The 10,419-nt window shown below is 51.4% G+C and overlaps 2 protein-coding genes across 2 annotated transcripts in view; one reads left to right on the forward strand and one right to left on the reverse strand.

Moving 5' to 3' along the window:
* The window catches only part of SCAMP5 (secretory carrier membrane protein 5), a 34,864-nt gene extending 29,691 nt beyond the window's left edge, over nucleotides 1–5,173 (reverse strand). Inside the window, exon 1 of the mRNA XM_064480694.1 lies at nucleotides 5,155–5,173. The gene's annotated coding sequence lies outside the window, so the exon portion shown is untranslated. The remainder of the gene's footprint in view (nucleotides 1–5,154) is intronic.
* A 3,705-nt stretch (nucleotides 5,174–8,878) lies between these two features.
* On the forward strand, nucleotides 8,879–10,419 carry RPP25 (ribonuclease P and MRP subunit p25). Its single transcript, XM_010977871.3, has one exon. It carries the CDS (start codon nucleotides 9,089–9,091, stop codon nucleotides 9,731–9,733), a length of 645 nt encoding a protein of 214 aa, XP_010976173.1. The 5' UTR covers nucleotides 8,879–9,088; the 3' UTR covers nucleotides 9,734–10,419.

The following is a 10,419-nucleotide window of genomic DNA, read 5'->3' on the forward strand; positions in this document are numbered from 1 at the left end:
CCTCTCACACATGTTAGCCTCAGAACTGCTTTACATTCCTAAAAATTATTAACCCCGTAGAACTTTCTAAAGGTGGGTTATTTACCAATATTTACTGTATTATAATTTAAAATAGGGAAACTTTAAAAATATTTCTGTTTTCATTCATTTAAAATAACAATAATAAACTACATGTTAATATAAAAAATATATTTTAAAAAATTATATTTTCCAAAACAAACACACAAAGATAAAGTAGTGAGAAGAGTGGCATTGTTTACAGTTTTGCATGTCTCTTTAGTGTCTTGCTTAATAGAAGACAGCTGGAGTCTCATATCTGCTTCTGCATGTAATTTCTTGCAATATCACATGTCATGCAACCTTTGGAAAATTTCATTATACATTTATGAGAGAATAAGAGTGAAAAAGGCAAAAAATATCTCAGTATTGTTATAAAAAAGTTTGACTTCACAGAGCCTCCCTCCCTCCCTCTGTGCCCATGCCAAGAAAGGGTCTTAGGGACCTCCAAAGACTTCAGGATCACACATTAAGAACCACTGTTTTAGGTGGAAAGGTATAGCTCAATGGCAGAGTTCAGGCTTAGTATGCATGAGGTCCTGGATTCAATCCCGAGTTACTGCCATTAAATAAATAAATAAATAAATAAATAAATAAATAAATAAATAAATAAATAAAATTTAAAAAACAACCACTGTTTTAGACCATGTCCTGGGATGGGGTTGCTGACTTTTCACAACCAAAGCCCATCATTCATTCACTCAACAAACACTGACCACTTTCTGAGTATCAGACACTGTTCTGGGTGCTGCAGATGCAGCCTAGAACAAAACAAAGTCTCTGTCCTCATGGAACCTACATTCTAGTGGGAGGAGATGGGTAACAAACACTAAAATATATATCATTATATTAGGTGATAAGTGCCTTTGCCCACTAAACCTGGGCGAAGGCTTGGTGACTTCCTCGATAAATAAACAGAATGTGGCAGAAGTGACACTGTGTGCTACCCAAGGTTAGGTCATAAAACACAATACAGTTTATGCCTGGCTCTCTCTGTCACTGGATGCTCACCCTAGAATCCAGCCGCCATGCTGTGAGGAAGCTCAAACTAATCCAAGCAGAAAGGCCACCTGGAGAGCCCACATGGCAATCTGAGGCTTCCACCTGTCAGCCAGCAAGAACCAACAGACACGCAAGTAAACAAACTTCCAGACTGGAGTCTTTCAGCCTTCGAGTCTTCCAGCTGAACCAGACATGGCAGAAAAAGAGACAAGCCACCCTCACTATGCCCTGCCTGAATTCCTGTCCCACAGAATCTGTGAGCAAAAAAAAATTATTGCTTCATAAACCTCAATTTTGGATAATTCATCAGGGAGCAGTTGGTAACTGGAACAGAGGCCTCTTAGCATCCCAAGTAGGCATTCCAAAGTACTAACTTAATTAAAACAGGCCTGATTAAAATCCTGCAATGATTTCTTAGGCTGAAAGTCAAAGCTGGTGCACTGACCAGGGTATTAAAAGAGATCTCAGCAATCATTTAACCTTCTTCCCTCCAGGTTATAACTTGGCAGCTTTGGGATTCAGCTCATGGATGGAAGCAGTCCCAAAGTAGGTTAATAAGGAGGAAGTAACAATAGCCAGGCATGGGCAGTATCTAGTATCTGACATTCTTCTCCTCCTATGAAGAGGCCACATGAACAGCAGAGAAAGCCCAGAATCATCTTGTCCTGCTACCTACCGCCTACCTCCTGCCATTAAAAGCCCCTGGTTATGAAGGATTTCCAGGTGAATTTCTTATAAGTTTCATGTAGAAGCTGCATCCATGGGCCACACTGACCTGCAGACATATGTGTTCAAGGAGAGGAGTTAGCTGACGTGGTAGGCTGCCCCTAGAGATGGCTCCCGTGACTGTATATGCATGTCAGGCTTTCCATCAAGAGCTGGAGTTTCTTTTCCTGCGCCTTGAATATGGGCTGGATGGTGTGACCAATAGAATGCAGAGGAAGTAACAATGTGTGACTTCTGGGCCTGGTCCCTATGAGGCCATGCAATCCCCACTTTCATCTTTCTGAGATCAAGCCACTCAAGAAATGGGCCCAGGCTAGAGACCATGTGGAGACAGACCCAGCCAGCACCCCTGGCCATTCCAGCCCCCCAGCTGAGGCACCAGACATGTGTGTGAAGCCACCTTGAGTTTTCCAGCCCCGGTCAAGCTCCCAGCTGAATGCAGAAGAGTGAGTGGCCCCAGATGATGCCACGTGGAACAGAACTGCACATCTGAGTCCAGCCAAACCACAGAAGCACTAGAAATAATAAATCATTGTTATTTTTAACCACCAAGTTTTAAGGTGATTTGTTAGCCAGTGACAGTTAACTGAAACAATTGGCCACATTTAAAAACCTAAACTGTCACACAAAAATATAAACTTTGAGGCTTCTTTTTTTGAAAACACTGGACCTGAATTGCTCACTTTAACTTCAGGGAGGAATCTGAAAGATGTGCTCACAACCCTCAGTGAAGATCAGTGGGTACCACAAGACAACTGTTTCAGAGAGGGGAGGAGTCCTGCCTGTTCCCATGACTTCTCTGGAGGCAGAAATGATGGGAGCTGGTGACATCCAATCACAACTATTATCTTTCCTGAGGCAGGCTCACTGGACAGGTCATTAATCAGCAAGTATGCATAATTTCTGGGCAGAGAGTGGGTTCTCCCAGGAATTTTGCAAACAAAATATGTTCTTTACCCTTATCGAAATATATCAGATTTATCTTCTGGGACACAATGGGACAAGGTGCCTTGTGATTTACTTCAGAACAATAGAAGGCAGACAGGGTTGGTTAACTTTATCTTTTGCTTAAGAGAAGGGAAGACAGTTACTTGGTGGTGACAGGGGACCCTGATGGCCATAAAGGGGATTTGACCAAGTAGCTCCTTGAACTGGCATGAACCTCAACTCAGCCAGCTTGATTTGGGGGCTCTATTCTGGGCCAGTGGGCTGGGGGCTGGGGGTGACAGGGGTATTATGTGAAAAGAACTGTTTCTACTCTCACCACCAAGGGGAGGTGGGAAAGGGACAATTACCAGGAAGAGAGGTGGCCCAGGGAAGAGGAAACTATTCCTGGCTTCTTCTCAGTGATCCAGATCCTAGAGCCCTCTGTAGCAACAAAATTACATTGTTCATTATAAGCCTGCCTCTGACAGGATGTGATGGGAGTAGGGAACTATGTATGTAATATTCAGAAAAGCTGACACAGCCACTCCTTATTGAAATGAAGCAGAAAATGTTAAATCACACACAAGCAGAACAAAATCACTGGGTCTGTATTCCTGCCTGTCAACAAACAGCTGGGGCCCAGCAGCTCTGGCTGCCCCATGAGGGCTGACATCCTGCTCTGCTTTTTCTTCTTTATTTTTTTTAACCCTGCCCTCCAGGTTTGCCTACAAGCTTTACTGTTCAGTAGCTGAGTCTTTGGGCAAGGGTTTTAGCCTCTATCTGCAAAGTGGGAGTGATGATTGCATGGAGGTACTAGGGGGATAACCTGAGACAATTTCAAGAGGTAAATCCTATTATCATCATCATAGTTTCCATTTTATAGTAGAAGAAACTGAGGCACAGAGAGGCTCCATAGCTTGACCAAGGGCATAGCTAGCAAGTGGCAAAGCAGGGACTCAAACCCAGGCAGTGGGGCTCCAAGCCCATACTCTTCACCACCTCTCTAGCTGCTTTTGTGCGTTAGGCAGGCATTTTGTAAGTTGTAGAAAAACTCAATGCACCCCTAAGGGATAGTTATAATCTGGGAAGGCATAAACCACGCACCTTAGCTCTGCCCCAGGTCAGAGCTGGAAGATGAAAAGCAGCCCTGGTACCCCCTCTCCCGCCTCCAGCCATGGCAGGCAAGAACCTGGCAGAGCAGAATTCTACTCTGGAGTTCCAGGACCTTCACGATGGGTAGGTAGCTATGGAGTCCTAGAACTGATGGCTTTTTGCCCTGCTTCCTCTTCCTCCTGCAGATGGTCTGGTGCCATGATTAAAAACAGACTCTGGAGCCAGACTGACTCTGGACGTGGTTCTACCTCACTTGTGAAATGGGTACTGGCTACCAACTAGCACTTGTTGTATGAAATGAGTTAGTACATGTGAGTGCATAGCACAGTGTCTGGCATGTAGTAAGTGCTAAGTAAGTGTCAGCTGTCACTTGTAACTATTCCCTCATCTTCTCAGCTCTATATCTTCCTTCCACCCAAAGTTCTCCAACATCCTGATTCTTTTATTTTTGATCAATTCCCACCTTGGAATTAGGGGCATAACCTTATCTTCAGACAGCAAAGCTGATCCAAAGGTAGAAGCAATAATGGGGGAATCTCAGGCTTTACAGCAGGTTCTTGAGAAGACTTTGCGGGGGCAACCGCTCTCCTGGGAACTCTAACTTTGCCCAAGTGAGTGCCATTTTACTACACTTGCCTCTGGAATCTGGAAGGAAGACGGAGGGCTAGTGGCAGCACCTACTCTTGGGGAGTTGGAGAAGGAGCTCCGATGGCTTCTTTTATCTCTCTTTCCCTCTCCTAGAGACCTCTCTCCTTACTCATTTTAGGCCCCGCATATCCCCTCTCACCTCTGCCTCCCAGGACTCAGGTGACATGTTCTGTTGGCTAGGAAAACATTGAATTTCACACAAGGTCAATAGCTCTTGAACTAGTGAACCACTCACTGGGTCTACAATGCAAACCTGAGAGCCAGCACAGCAGGAGGAGCAGCCTGAAGGCAGAGGCTTTGCTGGTGTTGGGACCCCTGGGTCCTATCCTGGCTGGTCCAAGGGGAAAAGCAATTATGGAGGTGAAACATGGTGAGGGGGCTGGACTAGGGTGTAGACAGAGATGGGGAGCTGGGATCAGAGCACTGCCCCAGGGCCTGGGACTCAGTCTAAGGGAGGAGGTGCCTGGCCTGAGAAGGGACTCCTGTGTCACACAGAACTCTCTCCCAGAGAGAGGAGAGAGGCCCTGAGCTAAAACCACCCCTATAAGCTGCTCTTGGACTTCTAGCCCTCAGAAATGGTAAGATGATGAATGTTTTTGCTTTAAGCTACTGAGTTTTGAGGTAATTTTTATGCAGCAGTAGTGACCAACACATCCCCCTGTCCCCAAAACCAACTCATACCTTTACTGGGGAGCTCCCATCATTTAGAAGCTCCTTTTCCCCTTATACTGGGGTGATGTAGAGCCGCTGTGTTCAAATATTTCCGGCTGCTGCTTTCTGGCTGTGGTACATTGGGCAAGTTACTTCTGTGCCTGAGTTTCCACATCTGTCAAACGATGATAGGAAGATTTCAAAGATTAAATCAGGGAATAGATGTTAGAGTACCTGGCCCAATGCTGGACACTTGATGGGGGCCTGATAAATCTGACCTCCCTTCGGCCCCCTCTAACTTTCTAGTTTGTGACTCCTTTGCATGCTCCCAAGCTCCTGCCTGGAGTGGCTCGAACTAGGACCGGGGACTTTAGGGGATCCCAATCCTCTTCCCACCACTGGAGACAGAGGAGGAGGAGACCTGCCCTGCACCAGGGATTTTCTTCCAGTACTGGAGAGAGACGCCACTTGTCCATGGGAGGCAGGGTGTCCTATTGGAAAGGTCTCCTAGCACAGCAGGGGCTGGTGCTGCATTGGAACCTTGGGCTACCGCCCAGCTACCCCTCCACCTCCTTTGAGGGTGAAAGGAGTCTGCTTCGCCACTCACTAGTCCCTATCATATTAGGAAAACTGCAATTTCCAAGGCTTTGCCCATTTCTTTTGCTTTCACCAGCTTTCTTCCCCCATCTCCCTTTAAAATTTTAAAAATTTTCTTCTAATCACAAAAAAAATGGAAAACAACAACAGCCAACATTTCCTGAGAACCTACCAGCCAAGGTTCTAAGACTGTTGTTACATGTCTCACAACCACTTTATGAGGCAGGTTCCTGTATTAGCCCCATTTTACAGCTGAGAAAACCAAGGCATAAGGGTTAAGTAAATTGCCCAAAGTCACAAAGAGGCGAAAAGAAGCTAATGAAGCTCAGGCTTCAGGGTCAGGACCTCACTTACACAGGCCATTTCAAAATTCTGGTCTTAATTTTGTATTCATATTTAGTAGTTCTTTCCTGAGAGAGTCCCACAAAAACTGGATGCGGCTTCAGAGGTAACAGATGCAGTGTGCTGTTTTCTTGCAGATAGTTTAAAAATACATTTACATCTATAAAAACAGATACACAGAAATACATTCCCCTCTCCCTTATTAAAAATACTCGTGGCCCTGCCTTATAGATCGCTGGTACTCGGTGTTTTTTTCTCTTTTCTTTTTTTTAAAGTCTTGACTGTCTTTCTACTTTTCTAACTGTCACGGAGTGTGAGCCTCAGACGCTCAAGTTTATTTATTCATCTTCCCAGAGTTGAGCCCTCTTCTCCCCTCCCAACCGCGTTTGTGGGTCTCTAGGATTCCTCCCTGCCTCCCCCACGTATCCTCCCTTCGCCCCGCTCCTCATCCAGGTTTCCTCTCTCACAGCGCCCCCTTCCCCGGCTATCCAAGCCCCCATCCCAGGCTTGGGTATTTCTCCCTTTCTGCCCCGGTACTTCACCGTCCACCTCCATGGGCCCCTTTCTAGCCCTCGCATCCAGCCTGCCAAACTCGCTACCCTCATTCACAGTTCCCCCCTCGAGTCTTTCCGCCCCCCACCCACGCTCCAGCTCCCCACCCTGCCCTGCCACTCCGCCGCGCGGCAGGAGCGCACAGCCGGCGGGCTACGACGCGCGCTGACAGTGTAATGAATGGCTTCAGCTGTAATTAGCGACCCGGCGGCTAATCATGATGTATATTTACATTTTAAGTGCTGCGGAGGGAGCTGGAAAGGGGAGGGAAGGGGCGGTAGGGGATGCGGGCCTTTTCCATGGTCTCCCTTCACTGACTGGGGAGCGAAGTGAATCGAGTCTTCCTACAGCTGGTGGCAGTGGAGGGGGATGGGGGTGCGGCGCCTTCCAGGGCCCACCCAGACAGACACAGAACAGCCTCATCCTCACCCTGCTTAAACGCGTAGCTCCCAGGCCCCTTCCGCCAAATTGCAGACCCCTGAGTAATCCCCTCCAAGTGAACGTTCAGCCTAGGCTTGCATACCCCCGTGGATGGAGAGCTCGCTTCTTCCCTAACCAGTCCGTTCCAACAAAGATTCTAGCCGTTCGGAGACTTTTTCTCAGGTCTAGCGAAATGGATGCCCTTTAAGTTCTACAACTGCCTCAGTCTTACAGAGCCTGAGGTTCTCCGCGCCCCGCCACGCCCTGCAGACTGTTGTGTCCTCTCCAAGCTGCTGTGCCTCCGACTCCTACGGCTATTCCTCATGGGGCCCGTGGGAGCTGGGGCGGGGGGCGAAGTACAGGATCTGAGCGGAACGCGCCCTCGAAGGCCCCTGATAGCAGCGTGAGGGAAGGAGATCTGAGAGGGGGTAGGTCATTCACACTTGGGGCTCAAAGGTCCACTTGTTCCAGTCACTCCCAAGGGGCGGTAATAGGGTCAGCCCCGGGTTCCAAACATGCTGAGGGGACGAAAACGCGAGGAGAGAGAGTGGGACCCCGGCAAGCCCAGCTCAAGACTGGGGCCCACCTCCTTCAGTCACTGTTTTGCCCCCAGCACTTTAAGGGTTTCCCGCCCGCAGCAGCAGTCTGTGCTCCTTCCCGCCACGCCCCGTCTTACTCCCGCCCGGATCAGGTCGGCCCACTCTCAGCACTGTGCGTGTGCGAGTAGGGTGGAAAGATGAAAGGCAAGGCCCCAGGGCAGTTCTAGGGAGGGTCCAGCTTCTTCTCAAACCCCCTCCTGCCCATTAGCAGTTCTTCACCCACAACCTCACCTCTCTATCTTCACCGTTCATCTCTCCTAGCAAGAGATCTGGGGTCACTCCCTGGGTCTTGCAGAGTTCCCGGGGAGGGGCACCCAGTAACTGCATAACACCCCGAGGCTTCAACTTCCCACCTTCCTTCCTCCTCAAAACCTGCCTTCACCCAGTCTCCTTTTTAATAAAGAACCCCACTGGGTCCCAGGGAGCCAGGCTGACTGACAACAAATTCCATCTGGGAAGAAGAGGGATCCACGTTAGGAGGCAACAATTTCTGGCTTACCCTAAAGCATGCAGCTCTAATAGTCGACTTTCAGGCATGGATGGAGGGAGCTTAGTTCCCCTTGAGAAGGGGTCCCCTTGTTCTCATCCCATTTATCTCATGGAACAGCCTGGCCCAAAGCCTCAGTCTCCACACCCCAGGGGTGTGCGGGCGTCCGGGAGCCTCCAGCTTCAGTCAGTCGCCGCGAGGCTGAGACCTCAGTCTCCGACTGCCCGGCAAAGACCACGCGGCGACGTAGTTGTCCGAGGGCAGGCGCGGAACACAGCGGGAGCCAGCGCCTCCCGCACTCTGCTGACCGTGCACAGGCTGTCCTTGAGACGGGAATATCGGCTCCGGGGCGGAAGGGACAAAAGGAGGGGGTTGTTCCTCCGAAGAGTGGGAGAAAGAGGCCCCAGCCCCCAGCAGGCCGCTGGGAGATCTCTCATTAGGAGGGGACAACGGGCGGCCTTCAGTTGAAACGCGGAAGTGTTCGGGGAACAGGCTGGAAACGGCTTTTGCCCCGCAAACGCAGTTTTTATTTAGCTTGCCCGTTTCTGAGGATTGGCTCGGGAAGGGCTGATGACGATTATAGGGAAACTTCGCCTGACAAGTCACCCCCTGGCACTGCCATCGACCCCCACGGTGTGCGCGGCTCCCTCGCCCCTGAAGCGGAGGACAAGACTGGACGCGAGAGGCGGGTGAGGCAAGGACAAGGGCGGGCCGGGCCGAGTTAGGGGCGGGGCCTGGCGGTAGGGGCGGGGCTCCCAGGCTCCCAGGCGGGGCCTCCTCTGAAGGCGCGGAGCACTCGGCTCCGAGAGCGCGGAGTAGAGCAGCGCCCACTAGAGAGAAGTGGAAGACGAAGATCGCACGGTCCCAGCCCGCCTGCCAGCGTCCACGCCGCTCCCACACCCTTACCCCTGCCGGCCCTTGCCGGACGCGACTGGCGGCCATGCAGCCCCGGGGCTGAGGCGGCCCCATGGCGAAACCCACGTCCCCGCGGTCCCGGCAACGACGGCGCATGGAGAACTTCCGTAAGGTGCGCTCCGAGGAGGCGCCGGTGGGGAGCGGGGACGAGGGAGGCGGCCCAGGCTCCGGCCCCTTCGCGGACCTGGCGCCGGACGCCGTGCACATGCGGGTCAAGGAGGGCAGCAAGATCCGGAACCTGCTGGCCTTCGCCACCACCAGCATGGCGCAGCCAGCCACGCGCGCCATCGTCTTCAGCGGCTGTGGTCGGGCCACCACCAAAACCGTCACGTGCGCCGAGATCCTCAAGCGCCGCCTGGCGGGCCTGCATCAGGTCACGCGGCTGCGCTACCGGAGCGTGCGTGAGGTATGGCAGAGCCTCCAGCCGGAGCCCACGCCGGGTCAGAAGCCTGACGAACCAGCCGCCAGTCTCAGTGTACTTAAGAACGTGCCCAGCCTCGCCATCCTACTTTCCAAGGATGCGCTGGATCCGGGCCAACCCGGCTACCAGCCCCCGAACCCCTATCCTGGCCCCTCGTCCCAGCCAACAGCGCCGACGACATCCAAGAGGAGTCTAGGGGAACCCGCAGCTGGAGAAGGCTGCGCAAAGAGGTCACAACCTGAACCAGGTGCTGCGGAAGAGGACCGGACGGCCTGAGAACTGCGGCCTCTGAGCCACCTAGGCAGGCTCGATCCTACTTCCAGAGCATCCACCTTGACACACACCTTCAGCCTTTCATGACTTGGTACTCTGGAGCCCACAGCCTGAACTCAGCTCTTCTGACTGGCCGCATGGACCCCAAGGCGACAAGAGAGGGACCCCAAGGAAGTTTCGTGGTGTGGTTGCTCCCCCACCTGTGTTGCCTGATGACACAGAACTCCACCTTCAGCTTTTCGGAACCATAGGGGACCTTCTTCCAGGAGGGAATGGTGGGCAGCGGCACTCTTGAGCCTTGCTCAGGACCCCCAAGGGTAAAGGCACCCAGGATTCACGAGGGGGGGCCTGGAGTGTGGAAGCTGAGGAGAGCTCTTGGAATCGTTCCACCGGTGTTGGTTGAGGGCAAGGGTTCAGAAACCACTGCTGGAAGGCAGAGGATTCTGAATTGTTGGGGGGAGGGGATGGCTTATTCTGCCCTTCACCGTAGGACAGTTTCCTTTCTAGTTTTCCATTCCCTGCTTTTAAGGAGCATCCTGAGATCGTGGTGGCAGGGGCATTTCCATGGGCTCTAGCTCTTTCAACATCCCCCTTTCCCCATGCTGGCCCAGAGGGAGAGACACAGGACAGAACTCTCCATGCCTCCTCCCCTGAGCAGTCTTGCTTCCAATAAAACAAACACAAAAATG

This window comes from Camelus dromedarius, chromosome 29 (genome assembly GCF_036321535.1).
Source record: "Camelus dromedarius isolate mCamDro1 chromosome 29, mCamDro1.pat, whole genome shotgun sequence".
Lineage (NCBI taxonomy): Eukaryota > Metazoa > Chordata > Mammalia > Artiodactyla > Camelidae > Camelus > Camelus dromedarius.

What these genes read in the sequence shown, in the direction of transcription:
- RPP25 (XM_010977871.3), top strand. Translation starts at nt 9,089, where the DNA reads ATGGCGAAACCCACGTCCCCGCGGTCCCGGCAACGACGGCGCATGGAG.